At 42.6% G+C, this 20660-nt stretch overlaps 1 protein-coding gene across 1 annotated transcript in view; it reads left to right on the top strand.

The window, feature by feature from the left end:
• Window positions 1-20660, top strand: part of LOC119461673 (uncharacterized) — a 137573-nt gene that overhangs the window by 38458 nt on the left and 78455 nt on the right. The window contains exons 12-15 of the mRNA XM_037723043.2: window positions 12235-12385; window positions 15543-15677; window positions 16700-16860; window positions 18217-18309. Of these exons, the coding sequence (XP_037578971.1) occupies window positions 12235-12385; window positions 15543-15677; window positions 16700-16860; window positions 18217-18309 (540 nt within the window). The remainder of the gene's footprint in view (window positions 1-12234; window positions 12386-15542; window positions 15678-16699; window positions 16861-18216; window positions 18310-20660) is intronic.

The following is a 20660-nucleotide window of genomic DNA, read 5'->3' as shown; positions in this document are numbered from 1 at the left end:
GGTGCAACATCCAATGCATGTCGCGTGCAGACCGCAGGAGAAGTGTTTTTCGAGTGCTTTGCCACGTCTTCCTGCCTTTTGACATCCAGTTTCTGAGTACATACGTCGCTCTGTGGGACCACATTTTCATGAATATAAGGCGAATTTTTTTTCCTTTGTTTTTTCTTTTTTTTTCTGAGGTACCAGCTTAGGCAAACGCCTCGTGTTATATTCGAAACTGCACCCAGTGTATGTGAATCTTCCTGTGTTCCCATTGGAAGATTCTAGCGTAACTCACCTTGACTAGACAGCTTGGGTCCTGTAGGTCAGGGTGATGGTTTATGCAGCAAAGGGTGCACTGCCTGTCTTGTCATCATGGTAACAATGACCAGCCCGATGGAGAACATTGCTGGTGACACATTTTCTTTAAATTTTTATTAATTCTTCCTGTACCATTGCCAAGGCACCATTTACTGTTCTGTATGTGATTGCAGTGTTTTTTTTTTCTTTCATGGATTACACTTTGTTGATGAGTTTAAGTATACACAGTCTGTCTTGTATATTTCTGGTGATCATGATTCATGTGCCAGGAAAAAACGAAGTCCACTTGCAACACAGAATAGCCACAGCGTTGCTTTTTCACAACCTTTACTTACATAATACAGTCAACTTCCATTGATTCTACCATGATGGGACCGACAAAATTCATTGAATGATCCAGTGGGTCGAAATAAAGAGGCAAAAAAAGTGTGCGGGACATTCAGTTTGAATCGATAAGACTGAGAAAAGTAACTATCTGGAGTCGAATGAACTAAAGTCTATTGCACAACATTTTTAACATAACATGCGTAGTACGCAAGTTTACCGCAGTTCCTCTCACATGCACTAGAGAGAAACTACAGAAGTGGATGGAATGCAATGTATGTTCCGGTGGACACTTATTCGATTTGCACAACTGAATGAATGAAAAACACACTGCTAACTTAAAACAACCAAAATTAACTTCTAATAAAAATAAAGAAGAAAGCACAAAGTTACATTCATTTCGAACTTGCTCACATTCATGGTACGGGTGGTAATCTGAAGGCTCTTGTGGTAGCATGTGCAACCTAAGGAAATACAAAATGCATGTCTTTACTGGGCCGGCCCAAAAAAGCCCAGTATCCGAAAATACATTGGAATCTTGTTGATACGATCTTCACAGAAACCAGAAAATAAAACATATCATCTGAAAATCGTATCATCCAACGTATTATCCAACCAAATTGTATTACCGGGAAAAGAAAAAGAAACATATTATCCCAAAAAACGTATTGCGCAGAATCCTATCAACGAGATCCCACTGTACTTAGAAACCGCACAATGCTGTTGAGGTGCAGTGGTCCAGCAATGAACCATGGGTGATCAATGGCTCAGCCTGTCTTTGTTATTGGTAGATGCTTTCCTTGCTCGAACACTGTTAATCACCTATTATTGCCATTTTTCTGTGAACCTTTTGTCTCATTTAGAGTAGAAGAGTGTCTCAACAGCAGAATATCTACAGTCAATGACCGATTTTTTGGACAAGCCCAATTATCCAGATGATTTCACGGCACTGCCATGTACCCCGTAGAGCCTATGTATAAGAACTTTTGAAAATTTAGGCATTGAAACCCTTTGCCGTCCGATTTTTCTGACTTTTTACCATGACCACAGGTCCTAAACAGCAGGTTCAAACTGGCCTTAATCAAAGCGACCACCGCCGCCATTTTGATTATCTCGCAGCCTCGAATGAGTGCTCTTGCATTCAGATCAGCTGGCAGCCGTAGCCACCACCGCAGCAACGCTAGGCCTAGTTTCTTCGACGTTCACTGCCAAGCTCCTTGTTCGGTGCTGTGTTTTTTATTGAAAAGATTCGTCGCTGTCAGCAATGGCACCAACAATGACAATGACGCCTTGTCATGGTGCCATTGTCATAGTGCCTTGTCATGGTACATTGTCATGGCACCATCAATGGTGCCTTTGTCATCTTTGCTGATGGCTTTGAAGTGTGTAAAGCACAGCGAGGGTCCAAGATTTCATAATGCCAGTTCTCAAAAGTCAGCTTTGCCGCAATACAGCGCTCTTACATGGGGAAGCATATCAAGATTTGAAAGGGGCCACTGTATGGGACACAGTAAGCATTCCCTAATTAAACACCCAATGCACCTGCCGTCTCCTGTCACGGTATGAGCACCGATGCACCTGATTGTGCTTGGAGGCTTTCAGAGCTATTTCGGACTTGCCTGTAGCAATTTGAACCCTTGTGGGCATAAAAAGACATGCATTCATTTTTTCGGACTGAATGATTTTATGGACATTTTGATGGCCCCTGGAGAGTTCGAAAAATCAGACGTAAACTGTGTGCCCCTTACCATGACTTTAATTATGTGACACACTTTGGAAGCCAGGTTTTTAATGCAGTTACTTTATGCCAGTCCATTTACTTTGGTCCGGTTACATTACTTTAATGCAGTTACTTTACTTTAATCTAGTTGCTTTAATTTAATCCAGTTACTTTAGAAGGAGCAAGGACAATTTCAACACCAAGGAACCTAGACTTGTTTTAACATCGAAAGCTTTTGGGGCTTCTTCCACATCAGTATTGCAGAAAGGATTTTCATACACTCATGAACCAGCAGCAATTTTCACTTGCTTCTGACTATAATTTTCACTGCTGGAAGCAAAGGTTGAAAACTGTGAAACCCAATGCGATAAGCATCTTCACCTATCTGTTTTACAGCGTATGGGGTGTAGTGCAGTTGATAGCGTACTGCACGCTTTTAGTAGGCGATAATCCAAGCGCGCCGCCGTTCCCTGCTGCAGGCGGCGCAATGTGAGCGTCACCTTTCGCTTCGGCGGCATCTGGTGTCGCCCACCAGTTTTGGTTTCCCGTCGTCGTTTTTTTGTGCAATAGGAAAACAAGAAAACATGTTTTGGGCCACCAAAGCCTCACCAGTTCGACGCACATTGGCGTCTCGTGCCTCGTGTGCAACAATTCGCGCAACACTTCACCTTACGGAGATGTCAAATGCAATCGAGTCTGTCACATTTTTAGTTACTTCGATTCGTACATTTTCTCGGTTAGTACGTTTTATCTTGTGTTTTTTCCAAAATGTATGAACAACGTTCTACTGTGTATGCACACACACACGCCCTGCACTGAGAAGTGGAGAAAAGAACATTTGTGTTTTTAGAAAGCTAGCGAAAAGGAAGTTGGCAAGATAAAACAACACAGAAAGTCAAAGGGATGTTTAAAGCCAGCAGTAGAGTGGGGGTCTTTCTAAAACTCTGAAGACCTACCGGTAAACTTACTAGGTGCCTTTGTGCTTGTACTGTGACCGGAGATGGCGCATGTACGTGTGTAAATTAAGGCACACGTGCTGTGTCCCTTAACAGTCCCACCTTTCCTCCCTGGATATGCTTCACCGCATAATACGACTGTTTTGCAGTGAAGCTAACTTCAAAGACAAAGACGGCCAAGTGAATCATCGGCGTGTTTTGACGTTTTTTCTGCCTTTGATTTAATTCTGCCCGGTCGATAATTCTGCCATTTTCATCGGGCCCGTCAGGATCGAATGAATGGAAATCAACTGTATTAACTGTATTGAAAACTGTATCGAAGTTATTGGTAGCAGTAACAGTGGCACCTGCTGGCACACAGCCACTCATTACTGGCTGATGCAAGAGGCGGACGCAGTGACAAATGCACTGGGATCCTTCCTGTTGCAGCCATTTGGGTGCATATTGGTCATTCTGTTGGTTCCCACGATGTAGCAGCGCTTCTGCACGCATAATCAAATTACCACAGTGCAACGAGCAAGGTCAGACATACTTCTAAAAGGGGTAATCGGGCTGTTCACTGCGAGACCTTTTTGTCTTCTGCTCACACTCACTGGGTGCCGAGAATTAAGGCAGGCACAAAACACAGGCAGCTGTCACCACATAACCACTATGGAGACGTCAAAGGATTAACAGATAGAACAGTCGCATCCCTCACTGCTGTGAGCACGGTGTCGCAGATATGCATGAACATTGCAACACCCGAGAAAACCGAGCAAAGCCACAATGCCATGTGTGATGCTGAATGGTTCCCGAAATGGTAAAAATTGAAAAGAATTCAAGAGAAATGGAGTCCGCAGAAATTACTGAGGAGGGAAAGTACTTGGCACAACCGCCTGCACTTGTAGCGCTTGCGTTTTGCCTCTGCTGGAAGTGCATCAGAGAAACCGGACCTGACCAACGCTTCGAATATGATGCGAGGTCACTCGAAAGTACCCATGGACTAGTTTACTATAGTGTTGGAGGAAATGCCTGCCTCTGGATGTATGAAGGCCCAACAAGTCCACTCAGTGCATGATGAAGATGAATGGAGGTGATGGGAAAAATTAGTCCAACTGCAATAGCAATGTGTATGTGGGGATTTTTGAGTCTTGTGCTGCAGTGGATCAGTGGCACTTAAAAATGCAGTGGCATCAAAACCAATTCGAAACGAACTTGTATAGAGATGGCAGATAATTATGTTTGTTCATTCCTCTGACATCATGGTGGAAGTGAACTTCTTTCAGTATCGGCATCCCTCGTGCACTGTTTTCGAGTGTGGGGGCACAGATGGCAGGTGCAATGCTGATTTTTGTGGGTGGAGCTTGTACTGGAGTTCTTAAGTTGTCACAAAGTAGGGCATTGTCCATTCAGCCATTCTATTTAACATGCGCTGATATGTACTACAACAGTGCATACCCACATGGCCTCAGTGCCCACGCACAGCTGCTCCATCATGCGTGCATCCGTACTCTTGTAGCAGTACATTGTGGTTCACTTTGAATGTCATATCGTAGTGTAACAGGCGGTTAGTTAATGGGACTCTACGGACCCTGGGCACATGGTCGTGGCACAGGTGGTCCTACTTGGGCACACATCATGATGACAAGTCGTACATCATGCTTTGCTGAAGGACCACATTATATGCTCACGGATGCAGCTGTATTACAAATGCATAGTGCATGCTATGGTTACAATATTATTCAATATTTTATTCATACCATCAAAAGTCATACCCTCTCATGTCATACTTGTGGTCGCCTTATATTCATGCGAATATGGTACATTCAGCTGCACGTAAGGTTTGGTCTGGCTGTCACAAATTTGTCATCCTAATTTGTTACAAAGCTAAGATTATTGCTTTATTTTCGAATGCACACTTCAACTGGTAACAAAAAATTAAATTATGGGGCTTTACATGCCAAAACCACGATCTGATTATGAGGCACGCCGTAGTGGGGGTCTCCGGAAATTTGGACCACCTGGGGTTCTTTAATGTGCACCTAAAGCTAAGTACACGGGTGTTTTCGCATTTCGCCCCTATCGAAATGCGGCCTAGTAACAGTAAAAATGCTATGGCTGTCACAAAACTAGAACATTTTGCCTGCTGTTGCAACAATGCATTGGTCGTAAATATGTGTCCCACTTCGCAACTGCACAAATGCATGAGGTGGAGGGCTCGCTATAAGGCAGAATTACGGCAGTATACATTATGCCTAACAGTGTTAGCTAGTGGGGTGATAGGACAGCAGAGATGTTTCTTTTTGATATCCTTGTTTGTTGGTTTTATTAATTTTAATTTTGTTTCTCTTGCATTTCAATGTCAATTTGCCACTGCTTCTACGAGATTTATTTTTATATGGGGCTATGTTCTTAGGCATAGTTAATAAAATTTGATGTTGTGCTGCAAAGACTAGCGAAACATCACGAAAAACATTGAGAGTGAGAGAGACCTATAGACACAGGCACAAGGCTGTCTATCACATGATATTGTTCAAGCCAGCAAGGAGCAGTGAATCTTCTTACTCCATCAAAGTGCTTCTACACTTTATTGGTAAGAGCAATTGAATGGTGAGTAGATGCATCCATCTCTCAATGCCTAAATTTGTCTTTCTTGAGCAATCAACTCTGCGACTGCACCATTGTTCTCTAAGAGATTCGTTGACTGCCAAAGTGCAACACAGCTTCTGTCAAGAGGTTAGTTTTTTGCTTGCACTGATAAAAGTGACAGTTCCTTAACAGAATAGGAATCCAATAGGAAGCTAGGGAACAGGAATTATTTAGTTGTCATAATTGGGCCACCATTGTTACTGTTGTCACCATCAGGCCATCCTTGGCTGTTGTGCCTCAGCCAATCTTAAGTGTCTGTCGCAAGTATCCTCAGCATCATCATGTTTCCTTGGCAAGAGTCGCCCACAAAACATCTCCTGGGTGGAGATACGATCCCATGTTCAATGCTTCTAGGCTGTTGTGCCATCTTTGAAGTTGTCATCATTGTTCCACTGTTGTTGTCAGTGTTGTCATCATCATGCCATCCTAGACTGTTGCGTTACTTGGCTGTCAACACTGCTGTGCTGATTTCATTTTCATTGTCCTGCCGTTAGAGTAATTATCATGTTGCTGTTGGCGTTGTAGTTACTGAAGAAAATGGAGCTTTAATGCAGAGATTAACATGGATACAACCTATATGTTGGCAATCTCACCGGTCGCCAACATTTGATTGCTGCCAGTCTGTGTCAGTCCTAGCATACCTCAGTTCATGATGCATGTGGCGATGGGTTAAGCAAAACCAGATTCCCGAGTTCAACAGAAACAGGGTGCTACAGTAACCACAACTGTCATGCCATTATCAGATATTGTTCAGGGTCATTATCTTCGCAGTCATTATCATCATCGTGCCATTTTTATTGTCCTTGTCATCATGCCAGCCACCATTATTTTAGGCAGCATTTAAGGCCTCACTTTGAAAGTTTGTTCACAATTTTTCTTTTATTTATTTGCCGAATCGTACACGTCTGCAAACAAAGTGAAGTTCTCAGTGCCTGTGTGTGTGTCAATATGCCTCCCTCTCTGTATTTTTCATGCTGCTTCAGTGGTCATTGTGTCCTGCTTCTCTCCTGGTCAAGTTAATTGTAGTCATTTATTCCACTGCACGTTTGCAAACGAAAAAATAAATATAAAAGGAATGTTTTGATTACTCTGTGTTCCCCACATGTGGTAGGTCATGTGTGCTGAAAGTCATCGGAAGCTTGCGCTCTAACTCATTCAGGAATGCAGCTCTGTCCTGCCAAGGGCGTGACTTGCCCACTGGCATTGCTGAAACCTAGGGACCGATTTGTGCTTCGCAGTGGGGAGCGTGTGTGTGCTCTCGCAGCCTCCACCCCTCCCCCCCTCCCTCCGGCCTCTGCGAATTCGTCGACGACAAAGTGGCGTGAGAAGCGTGGCACGACTGCAGCTGCTGCTGGCAGTCGGATGAAGCCGTAGGAAACCGTGAGCACTTGTTCCGCGACGCTTTGTCGGCACAGTATTAGTAACTGCCAAGAAGTCTATGTCTGTGACAGACAGCTGTATCTTAAAAGACTAGAGTCAAACATTGGGTATTTGTGGCCCTTTTAGGAAATGGAAAGAACAAAACAAGAGGAACAGTGTTCCCCTTGTACTGTTCCGTTCTTTCTTAAGTGCACTAGAATTGTGCAGAATTGTACAGAATTGTACTCTACTGATCAGGTTTCAACTAGCCCAACCCTCTGCAAGTCGTACCTAACACATTTGTTCTCTTACTTGTCACTAACTTTCAGGTGTCAGCTGAGACAAGTGTTGGGTGTTGTAAAGGTGACAAACTACACAAAGGGTTAATTATCCTCTTTAGAGTGTAAATCTACCATTTTTGTAACATTCATGTAGAAAATGTACACCCTAGTCACAAGGAAATTTGGCATCAGTAAAAAAAAAAAAAAAAAAGCTGGAGATTCACCGTTCTCCTCACAGCTGATCATTGTTGTTGTCTATGACCAAGGCGCATCACTTCAGTCATTGTTTCACAAAATGAGGCTTATGTGTGTTCGCATCCTGTGACAGCTAAACGATTTTATACCTAACAGGCAGTGCTGTTTGCACGGCATCGCTGGAGCTTTCAGTCTACTGCTTATTTGGCTTATGTCTTTGTTTAACTCCTTCTCGGTTTTAGACACACTCAGCTCGTCTATATTTTTATAATTTTATGCACAACTGTCTCGAACAACTACCGTTTGTCCGATGTGATTATGTCATCTTTGCAGCAGTTCAGATATGTTCAGAGTTTGACCTAGCTGTTCAGTTCATCGATCACAGAGAGTGCTGGCAGAATAATGAATGTTTAGCGGGTCGCGTTTTTTCTGTAAGTTGAAGTTTCCAACATGCTGTTTCATGTAGGTGTGACGTGTGAATCCAATAACGGATGAGAGATGTACTTCACTTTTTTATCTTCTGTTCAAAAAAAAAAAAGTGAGGTTTATGTGTGAGGGGGCTAACAGATAAGAATGGAGGAATTTTGAGGCATGAACAGAAAGTGGACAGGATCGTTAAAATGTGCAGCATAGACAGTGGTTTTGCTATATAATGGAAGCTATATGTGCCACTGCAGTTATTATGGTGAATTCTAGTTTTACTCTTAAAGGTGAACATTGCAACAATATGTGCAGCAAGCTATGTATTGAGAACACTCTTTTCATTGCAAGACTTAACTTGTTTAGGTACTGAAGACATGCAAATCTGTAGCCATATTTTTTTAATTAGTTCAATGATTGTGTTCCAATACGTATTGCCATAGATGGCCAAATAGACAGCTAAGTAAACAGTGCCAATCTTAAGTCTCGCTCCAATTCTGACGAAGCTTTCAAAAGAGACAGCTTTGTGAAAGCAGCATAGAAGTCGGAAATGATGCGGGCTACATTGCTGCCCAAACAGGGTGGCGGTTGAGCAGAAGAAACTCAGTCTGCTCACAGGAAAACGTAGTCGCACTTTCTTATGTGCCTAATGTAAGCTACGTTGTGCTTTTCATAGGTTCACACATGCAAAGTGTTAGAATACAGCAAAGATATGTGCTTCTCCTACCTTTTTCTTGTCAATGTGAGGTGGCATCAAGTCACAGCAACGTCTTCCAGGCAGTGCTAAATCTGTTCCATTACTTGGGCTCGAAGCTGTCTTCATAGCTGTCAGCGTGGACTTTCTCCAGTGCTGTCCAGAAACATGGCAGCATTCCTGGCGTGTTTCAATATCTCAAAGAGGAAAGGAAGGGCTTATGTGATTGATTCAGCAGTTTTGGCATTGTGTTACAAAGCAGAAGGTCATAGCTTTAATTTTCAGCCTAGGACTTTTTTCACGAACATGCCTGTGCATTGAAACGTTATTCTATATATTTTATTTTGTCATACTACAGTTCTTACTGAGAATTTCAGCAGAGTGAGGATACAAACATAATTCAGTAATAGTAAGGGAAACATGGAACATGGCGAAAGCTATGTGGCACAATTATATGTGCAGAAATAAAAAAACAAAAAAAACTGTAATAATCTGGATGCTATAACGAAGTAACTGCACGTTGTAGAACTTCGTGGTTTGTTACATCATTCTACTTGATTACTGTTTGGAAAGAAAGAAATAAAAAGGGAATTTTAGCAGTTGTTCTTTCTATAAAAAGGGTTTATCCTTATCTGGTGCCATACTTAGCCTTAATCTGGGGCCATATTTGGATAAGAAACCTTTTCCTGTTACCTTCATTTTAGAATATTATTTATTTGATTGGTTCAGACACTTTAGATGAAACATAAAATTTGTTCCCAGAGAGTGATGGAAACTTTTCCAAGAACTGGAGTTGCACTGAAAACAGTAGTAGATACGGAGAAAAGCCTTCTTTTGAAGTTATTTGAGCTGGTTAACCTTTTCATGCCAAGGATAAGTTTTACTAGTCCAGAGTCTGACTCGTCCAAGGATTTACTTTCGTCTAGCGCATGCCGCAGACATGTAGCAGTCGTTTCATCATTTTGGTGTGAATGCTGACCTATTACATGGCACCAGCTTTCCAGAAAACTAATTTTCTGAGGGCGCAGGTGGTGGAAGGAAAGCAAAAGTCTGGCTCTCTTGGGTTTTAGAAATGTTATCGTTCAGAGAGGCTCAATGGATTGCCGATATCCGACATATATCTGGATTAGGTCTGAACGTCCACGTCCGGCATGGGACGTTAGCTGATGGATGTCCGGGTAACATCCACACATTCGAGCCCAATGCAGAAAGTTCCGTGGATGAACAAGGTACGGACGGACGTCACATTTTAGATCATTAAGAACAGCTGATTAATTCAGTGTAAATCGCTACGGACGTCATTACTAGGATCTCTAACAGTGGACATTGCAGGGTGGTATACTTTCTTTGGTCTCACTGATACATGTTGATATGCAATGATATGTAGTGTTACTTGTCTGTTTACAACGGTGTACTGTGCAGTAATCCTTGCATATTCAGCTTGCAAGTTGATGGCTGTAGTGACAATGTGCGCCTTTCCAATGCCCGAATCGTAATATTTTTGGACATTTCTTCACCTCAAGCAAACAGTTCAGAAAGCTTCAGCAAGTTACGTTTGGAGTTTCAACTTAGTGCTAACGATTGCAAGAAAGATTTAGACCCTCTGGTGACTTCTTTCCCGTGAGCATAGCTTCACAAAAGTGCTTTGCCGCCGGTGTCTCTGTGATTTCCTTTCCACGCTGCACCAGCAATAACACGTTGCATGGAGGATAATAAAATCACGCTCGACTTCTGTTCCAAGAAATATCGCAGTTAATATATAGACTGTTACTGCTCAACTAAAAAAATAGAAAGAAATAATTGACAGTAATATTTAGACATATTAACTGCTAACATTGTAATAATTGAAACTGTTCACCTAAATCCATCATTAAAAAATTGTGGGAGACTTTCATGGTTTTCTGAAAAAATAAATAAAAGTTGACACAGAAAGGGTTAATGTTGGACTGTGTATTATGGGACATGTTGTTAATTAGAAGTAGAAATTAGCCACTGGGAAACTATACAATTTATTGAAGAAAAAAATACTTAGCAAAGTAGTATCTGATAAAACATTGTCAGTGTGTTTTGTCTGAGATCATGAGGTAAGGCCAAGATATTTGTTTTGTATATTCCGTGAGAAATACGCTTTTATGAAACTTGGAGGACATTTCTTGCAAGTAATGTACATAAACACAATTTTTTTCTTCAGAATTGATACACAGAAATGCCACCACTTTTAGATTTGTGGTATTATCTGGCTGCAGTAAACCCTACTGATAACAAGCAGTGTAACAAGTGAGTGATTTGCAGCCACACCCACGGGTCAGACAGCCTGCCATGGGATTCTTTATAGGTACAGCTTCTGCCAAATGGACAAACATCGTAAAGGGATAAGATCACTGTACCATTGGTAATCAAACATCGGCCACCCCACACTGGTTATTTTCGTGAGTTTTCTGCTAGATTTGGTGACATTTAGGCTGCTTTAGCAGCCAAGGTTTGCCATAAGTGTTTTAGGGGAATCTTTGCAGCAAAAAATGACAACACTGCCCACATGTTATTTGCTTGAGGCGGTGACCTGCCCAACAGGTCCATGCATGCATCGGGTGCCGGTGCACCCAGTGCACAGGCAGTGGAAATACATAACGAAATACAGTAATTAAAATTTAAACGTGCTTAAGCAAGGAAGATTTAGAACATGAGAAATATAGACACACAGATGAGTAGTTGTGTCTATTTGCAAGACCATTAGTTCCAAACAGACTACATTTGTGCAACATGCACTAATTGAAAAAAAAAAAAAAAATGGTGCCCACTGAATGAAACCAAGTTCTGAAAAAGAACCAACATTGAGTGTGCATCGTCATATGTTTGCCTAAATCTGCAAGCACACACCACGACTAGTACTGTCATCTGTGGCAATGGAGGGCTGGAAAAGTTATTCTCATTGAAATAAATAGTGGCACCATCTGTCATTTTTACATGAAACATGGCATGCACCTAGTCTTATTCTGTGAAGTGGCAGTTGGTGACACTGTTCATTGGAGAGAGAAAATCGACATTTTATATGGCTGGCATTGTCACAGATGAGCAGTTCCAAATTACATTTAAATACAGACAAGTGCTGCACCAAACTTGAGGCTGTTCAAAATTAAATACATGACAAAAAGCTCTTTGTAAGCAAAGTTTGAGGCAAATGAGACAGTGGTTTAACCAGAAAAGCTACTTATACTATGTACCGTCTCCCTCATTTATGCGATATTATCTGCAGGTGTCTCGTTTGGTGTGAAGTGCCTTTCTTGGTTTAGAGCAGTTTTCATTTTTGAAGCAGTGTGTACTAACTACTTGCACGACTGCTTTTTCTTTGGGTGGCAGGAAGGAAGCCCTCGGCTCCATGGGTAACGATGCTGCACTGGCGTGCTTGTCACTCTGCCAGCCGCTCATCTACGACTACTTCAAGCAGCTATTTGCCCAAGTCACCAACCCACCCATTGACCCGTTCCGAGAGAAGATTGTCATGTCACTGGCAAGTGACCCTCTCTGTCACGTTTCAAAAACTTGTGGCTGTCATGCTTGAAAACCTGTGGGTTATTTTACATAGACCAGAAGGTTTATGCTTTCATGGAGGTGCATAAGAAGGATTGGAAACGAAAAATTATGAAATCATAAATAAACAATACTAGTCCTGACAGGTCAAGAGATTTTAGAGGTACCAGATCCTACGAAAATGTACGAACATATGAACATGCGCAGATCTGTCTTACAACTTGAAGTACGCACATTTTGTTTAGAGCGTAAAAGAACCACTGAAGTCTGCTAGTCTCACTGATAGATATTCTTAACAGATGTGTACTGAATCTGTGGGGCGCCGAACAAAGGTTCTAGCTCTGTTTAGTTTATCGCCATAATGGCGTTTATCTTGAAGAAACACGGCTTAAGAAATTGTATGTCAGGATGACTCAGTTATCAATGATGCAAAAACTTGCAATAAAAAAGAAAAAAGAGCCAACAAAAGCAGGACATACTTTGTCTGTCTCCCTCGGGCACTGGAAGTTGTTTCAGTCATAAAGTCTGCTCTGTTAGGAAATAAATGACAAACAGTTTTAGCAGAGTGTTGTTTATGCTTCACTCTGCTCAGATTTCAGGTGCTCAGGTGGCTGCAGATAAGTTCCTTAATTTCACTTTCTTCAACAAGCCCCGGAGATGCCAGCAATGCACAATCAGCTTGTCTACAAAAAGTCAAAAAAGCAAGTGGGTGCAAACTCGTGCTCTGCTCAATCAGCCCTGTAGCGGAGCGAGGGCAGTGTTCTGCGTTCCGCTGCCAGCAGCGTTGTGCACAGATGCATTAATTGTCATTTTTACACTGGCCAGCTGTGTGCACATTCCTAGGGCACACTTGCCTGAGCAGAGCACACCGTAAATGCTCTGCTAAAATTGTATATCTTCATAATGTGATGCTCGATAAGAAGTGGAATGCAGTTAGCTCCTGCTCTTACCTTATTATCAAATTACATCTACAGATACAGCATATAGCAAGAATGCAGAGCAAACATTACGATAGAAAAGCAAAGAAAAATGGCAAATGGGTTGTGTGCGGTACGGTGTGAGCTGTCGACCAGCCAACTAGGAGAAAAATAGATCTCATTTTATTAATAGACCAATCTCACCAGGCTTGGAGCTCATGCGCTGCTGGTGCCATGATGCTGGTAGTACTTTCCATCGTTTTTATGTGCACAGGGTGATCCACTGTCAGGTGGAACACCTCATTGATATTTGTGCACTCATTAATAGTTTAAATTTTGCGTGAAGACCCCTAGATTAACCTTTATTAATGAATGTCGGTGCAATATGCCACCACTTTTTTCGATGAGGCAGCAGAAATGGTGAAGGTATCTCGAATTGAATATAATGAAGTGTTTTCCCTAAGTGTGGATAACACTGTATTTGTATTCTCAGCAGCCCTGACTGGAATGCTGAGTATATACGTGGATAGGGTACATTTGGCTGGTCCCTTTCATGCTCTGACTTGGATTACAACGACGTGGAGCCTGCTCTTGATCTGATCCTGAGAAAGTGTGCCCGAGCCGAATGTGCAGTCGTTCGCCAGAGCAATCCGAGGCCTGAACAGTAAACATGTCAGCACTCCTTTTGCTGTAAACAACAAAGGCACGCGAGGTGCCTTGGCACCAATGCGTATGTCGCCACGGCAGATGTCATGCCAATAACAGAAGCTGCAGGAACCACGGGACCAGAACTATGCCAGATTTTGGTCATGCTCCCAAGTCGATGGTGAGGGCGCCTATGAGCTCGAGTAGGGCACTCTGAAAGAACCCGCTGAATGTGTTCTGAGCCCTCAAAAACTACCAGCCCACTGACCATTAGTCACATTTTGGGATTTGTTGCTGTTTAATACGAAGATTTGAAGGAGAGTGATTTTGGGGCAGGTACTTCGTGAATAAAAAGAACTTGAATAAAGCCCTGCTAAAGTCATGGTTTGACAGATCCGTCTTGTCAGGGCTTTATTGATATGCACAACAGTGCTGCTATTTTGACCTTGCTCTGGCTCTTGTCCCTCCCCCATTACCCTCCCCCATCCCCTTACATTCCACAATTTGTGATAAGTGGGTGTGCTATGGAAAGAAAAGGGGGGGGGGGGGAGGAAAAGAAAATATATATAAACAAACATAAATACAAATAAAATGCACTTCAACTTATTTTCCCTAAAGACTACCGCTACCAAACATAACAATGTTACCTTGCTAACTGCTTTGTAAATGCTGTGGTTAACTCCATGCTACTATTGCCTTTTGTTGCCATGCTAAGCAAAGCCCATAGCAGGCATCACCACATGGCACATGATGGAGAAGGCGTGCACATGACCCAATTTCTGTGAAGCCTTGCCTTCATGCTGTCATGATGCTCAGCTTGGAGCACACCTGTGACTTCTGCTTGCCATGAGATGATTAACAAAGCATTTTCGCGCATGTCATCAAGTCTGCCTTAGTAAAGAATGCATAATGCATCTGTTATTAACCACGAGGAATTTGTGCATCCTCTTCATGCTCCCATTATCTTTTGCTTGTGTACTCTTCATCTCACTTCCCTCTGTGGTGTTTTGGTGGGTGAAACTAAATTTTTTTAACCAGTCTCCAGGTTATGGCAATAACCCATTTTTAGCGAAATATTGCCAGGTGATGACTTGCATGGAATTTGGTCTCTTAAGGTTTCAATTGTTCCTTGATGTGTTGCTTATTATTTCTGAAACTATAACTATAAATTACCTCCTTCAATGGTGGAATGCAATAAGGGAAAACAACCTCCAATTTCTAAAGCGATATCAGATCTCAAGATTGTGCTTTGCCTAGCAAATCAGCCTTGATGCACTCAGATGGTTCACTAACAAGCGCTTTGGCATGTCTTTGGAAGTGGTGACAAATAGCAGTCTTTGGTATGAAATGTGGGCAAGGCATTTAAATTAGCAATAGTCATTTGAGCAATTTTGTCAGGGAAATTGACTGGTTATTTATGTCACTAAAAAAGTCACTGGAAAGTTCTTAATACTCAAAAAAAGGCAGGTTGACATTATAGTGCTAAATTTTAGCAACTTTCTTGCTAAGAGACCAACACTGGTATTGATTGTGCTTGATTGCGTGTGTGATTGTGTGGACTGCATCAATGTGCAGGCATGCCCGATTGGACCAGAGGCCAACATCCTGGAGCCGAGCCCGGCCCAGTGCCGGCGCTTGTGGCTTGAGCAGCCCATCCTCTCCCTGCGTGACATGGAGGTCATCAAAGAGACCACATACAAAGGGTGGAGGGTGAGTTCTTGACATGCTTAATTCTCGTAGCTTGTCGGAATGGGAGGACTTCAATTCTGTCTGCAGGCATGTAGTCTGTTCAGAGAAGGCATTCATGTGCTGTTGTTGTAAGTGGAGTGCACTGTATACTGCATTTGAAATTTTGCAAGCCCGTCTGGCACGTGCTTGTCTGTCTCTGTTGGATCAGGCTGGTTATAAGCAGGAACATATTTGCATGTGTACTGATCACTAGCACATTCATTTTACATCTGGGCACATACTCCAGGGCCTGTCGCCAACTCGCACATGTTGTCCAAGTTCACTCAATAGGGGGCTAATAGAATGAGAATAGCTAGCTGTTGTAAAAGCAAAGCTTTTCTGAGAGTGAAGTATCGCAAATCAACAAAGAGTAAATGTCAGATGAGAATGCTGTTTTTTCTGGGCAGTTTTCTTCTTCTCAGAAGTTGTAAATTGGTGTAATTGTTTGCTTCTCCAAGGTACTTTTCCAATATGTTTGGAAACTTGGGAACATGAATTGTCTGGTTTACTTTTACACTCAAATCAGCTTGATTTGAATTGTGCCATTTTGAGGTATTTTCAATATTGAATGAAAAAGAATGCCCATTTGAAAATACTTTTGGATAAGTGCAGGTGCCTTCTACCTAGGCTTATCTTGAACTTTTGCCATTTACCACATTTAATGTCTTCAACAACAATCCAGCATACCATGCCACATTAAGGCGTGCTTTCCAAGTGTTTTGTTGCACTTGCTGTGCCTATTTACGATAGAACCTCAATAATAACTTTCAATCAAGCAGGTTCAGAAAAACATATTATCCAGGAAGAGTTGTGGCTAAATTGTGTTATCCAAATGGGCTGTTAGCAGTATTTCCCATTGTAAATGTGTAAACCAGATCTCGTAACCTAGGAGACCTACCAGTCAGGTTCTTGTTTACATTGATCTCTCTGTTGAAGCTGGAGTATATCGTGCACTAGCTGGCTGGCACGAGCCACACAAGGATGCATTCTTGTTGCTTGCGCAGACGAAGGAGATCGACATTGTGTTCTCGGCGAGCGAAGGAGGTGCAGGCCTCCTGAATGCCATCCGGCGCATCTGCGACGAGGCCTGCACAGCTGCAAAGTACGGCTACACGCTCATCGTCCTCTCAGACCGCAAGGCTGGCAAGGACTTCATACCTGTCAGGTAAGTGTTCTTCGTGCCCATTGAGCATGACATTATAAATGAGCTAGCAGCATCGTATGTGTTCGCAGCTTTTTGCCACACAGCATTCGAACTTGAACCTCTAGCAGCTGGGGAATGTAGAGTGCACCTGTTGGACAAGTTTCATTCTGTTGTGTGAAGTCTTCTGCGTGGAGCCACGGTTCAGTTTTACCCTCGAATGCAGCAGCAGCTGTTTAATTAGGTCCTCAAATAGAATAGCTACTGTTTTAAATTTTGCGTAACTTTTTTTGTTTTGTTTTTGATAGTTATCACATTATTTGCACTGACATGGAGATGACCGGCAGAGCAGCTTTGAAACAAATAGATGTTTCCTTCCTGCCAATGCTAGGTTGGAAATATAAAGCCAGCCAGCATAAACAAAAAAAGTGTGTCGAAAATGTGTGCATTCGGCATGTGGAAGCTATCACATTATTATTTGATGACTTTTTGATTTGCATTTCAACTGTTCCCATCAGTAATATATTCGTATTTGATGATTTGTATTTGAGTTGGTGCCATCATTATGCTGTGCCTATTCTATTCAGTTTCAAGAATTACTGTTTGCATACCTCTATGTGTATAGAAGGCTAACTGGGCTGTTAAAGAGCATATGATAATGTAACTGTGAACCGCAGGTCGACAAAGTGTCATGCCGATTATGCAATAGTGACTTTACACTGCAACTTTTGTACTAGACAGTTAAAACTTTCACCTCATGCTTTGCTTAACTGTCAACTTATCTCATTCACATGGCACCATTTTCAGACTTTTGCTCATAAAAAAGAAAAACAAGTGTATTGCATCTGAAGACCGGAAAATGAGATTATGGAATCTAGTGAGCGCAGTTGCCTTGCTGCTGCTTTTATGCCTACACAGTGCGTGCGAGAGGAGATTTATATTGCAAGGCTCAAAGGGTGACATTCTTGTCTGTTTTGCTCCATGCGTCTGTGCTTTGACTAGTTGATTCCTTGCAAAAAATAATTTAAAATTTATTCATAAGGTGTTCTTACGCTACTTGCAGGGCAATATACACTGTGGTATTTGTGCTCTACTTGTCTATTCAGCAGAACCAACACTGCAGATGATAATATAGTGAGATATACACTGTGCTTGCAGCTATTGGAACATTTTAATGCAGTCTTAATAATGCTCCTCTACTGGTATGTTTTTATGTACCTGTGAGTGATGCAGATCAGCTAGCACATAACAGGTAATGGCCGTTAGCACTAATGTTATGTTGGAACTTTCTATTGCATTGATCCACGCAATGCTTTCACTGAGCAATGTTTTCTAGTAGTGGCCTCTGAATGGGCGGCTTGTCCTGTGTGTTTGTTTCAGTGCGGCCATGGCACTGGGCGCTGTCCACCATCACCTCATCACCATGCGGCAGCGCATGAAGTGCGGCCTCATTGTGGAGACTGGGGAGGCCAGGTGAGTGATGGCTGATTTTCGTATCTCCTGGCCGTCTTTCCCAAACTCTTCTACACTGGGAATGGTAGAACACTCAAAATATGCGAATGTCGCACTACAAGACTGACCTTTTCCTTCAAATGGTTATTCGCAGTGCCACAAGCTTTGCGATGCCACTGCATGAACACTAGCACAGTACACGTGGTCAAGGTTTACTTCGCAGCTTATGGTTGAGGCAAGCTTTGGGTGGGCTATACACGGTCTTCATAATATGAAAAGCGTTGCACCTTGCGTATCTGAGTGACTGGCTTTGTTGAATGAAGTGAACTTGTTCATTAGACCAGAGTTTCTCTAAGAAATGTCAACAAAGTTCAAGTGTCACCTAATTTGACGTGGCAGAATCCAGACAGATTCGGTGTTGACAACTTATTTAGTTTGTGATGTGAAATGCGTAGCACATCTAGCACAACGGTGCTTTCCAACCCCGTGGCCATAACTTCTGTGACTTGCTCTAGGGCCATCACGCACAGTCTGCAGATCACCAACTTTCAAAGATATCGGTTTTAGCTCATGCTAATTGGCTTAAAGTATTTGCAGCGGATTGCACTATAGGAACTCATGGGAAGGTTCGTTTGTTATCACATTCTCAGCCATGTAGTTGCCGAGTACGTTCCCCTAGTAAACAGTGAAAATCTTGTAGTGTGAGCGAACAGTGGTATCGTAAGATCTTGCATTGGGTGTTATGCTGTGAGAGGGCATTCCTTGATGTGATCACTCCAGAATGCATGCCTCACAATCAAAGAACTGTCAGTTCTTGTAGGTATGCTTTACATTCTTTAGACATTGTATCCTTAAGTTTATTATGAGTAGGGCATTACAGTAATGTAAGGGGGGTTGTAACGATAGCAACATTATATTGTGGAACCCCGATTATATGACTTGCAGGGGACCACGCAAAACCCTCATATAATCCGGGCATCGTATAATCGAAAAACTGAGAATATATGCAGCGACGCTCAGCCTTGCCAAAAAAAACGGGTACAGACCATCTAAATAAGCCCACGGCACGAACCTGCACTGCTCCAAGGAAGGTAGAATAAATTATAAAGAAATTACCGTATTTATTGATGTAACGTGCATATTTTTCATGATTTTCATTGCTTGAACTCAACCCTCGCGTTACGGCCAAATAACAGCGAAATTGACCATTTTAAAACAAATGCTATAAATCCCGCGATTTCTAGCCCTACATTGGCAACCTGTAACTTTACGTCTAGATCCAATCGATATACAAGTCGACCGAAGTTGGAACTTGATTTTGATTGGAATCGACGCTGTTTTCGCCGTGCATGGTTGTGCCTGGTTACGATGCCGCAATACCCTACGGCCTTTTGCAGTTCGACTCCGTTCATTCACGACGTATGGTGACGCAGCGCATTCGGTATAACGTCTGCTTTGAGAGACAAGTAATTTTGATGGCCGAGGAGCTGGGAAAGTCTGCCGTGGCTCGGTGTCTCGACGGGGCCAGCGGCAGGCCCTATTTATGTACGAGGCCAGTCGGAAAGGCTCTGTGGAACCTGAAGTGGCCTGGTACTGGCCCCAAATGAAATGCGCGGTCTTTGAAGAAGGGGTACTTAAATCTCAAACAAGCTCGACGGCACGGAAGATGACTGGATTCTCGGGCGATCACTTCTGGAGACAGTTTCGGTTTTGCGAGACTGCTTGTCCCGGCACCGAACCCCTTGAAGTATACGGCCGACAGCGCTCTTGGTGCTGATAGCATGCTTAATCCATATTTTTGTAACCCACCCCTTATGTAATACCCCGAAGAGGGGTCTTTAAGGAAATAAAGTGAAAGTGAAAGAAACACTTGGTGGGGACGGTTTCAGTGCCGAGTCACGCAAATTTTCGCGAAAGTGAAACTATCCACAAAAGTGATTGCCCTAGAATACCGTTCAAGGAAAGCCCCGGGGCGTCTCCTCTTCAGACGACGATGATGAGCGATGAGAACTAGTTTAGTTTCCGAATTGCGATTCTTTGAATAAAGGTACCATTTCTTTTTCCGTTCATCTTGCGTTACATTCGTGGTTTTATTTTTATTATTTCGCGTGACTGTAAAGTCGCCCCTCGTGTTACATTCACGGTCATGTTACATTCGGGTGAATACGGTACAGCACACCCATTATCAGCTGGCTGCAGTGTGCTCACGCGCCAGCCTGTGTCTGCTTAGGGCTTTTGTTTTCTTTCTTTTTTTTTCTTGGACGGTACCGGACAGAGTCGTTTTACGAGGCGGGGTCGGCGTAAAATTGTGTCATATAATCGAGGTTTTTAATACATTATTTCTGTGGGGGTATTGTCGGGACCAAACCAAT

Source organism: Dermacentor silvarum, chromosome 8 (genome assembly GCF_013339745.2).
Source record: "Dermacentor silvarum isolate Dsil-2018 chromosome 8, BIME_Dsil_1.4, whole genome shotgun sequence".
In the NCBI taxonomy this organism is placed as follows: domain Eukaryota; kingdom Metazoa; phylum Arthropoda; class Arachnida; order Ixodida; family Ixodidae; genus Dermacentor; species Dermacentor silvarum.
This window is presented reverse-complemented; position numbering and strand designations above follow the sequence as displayed.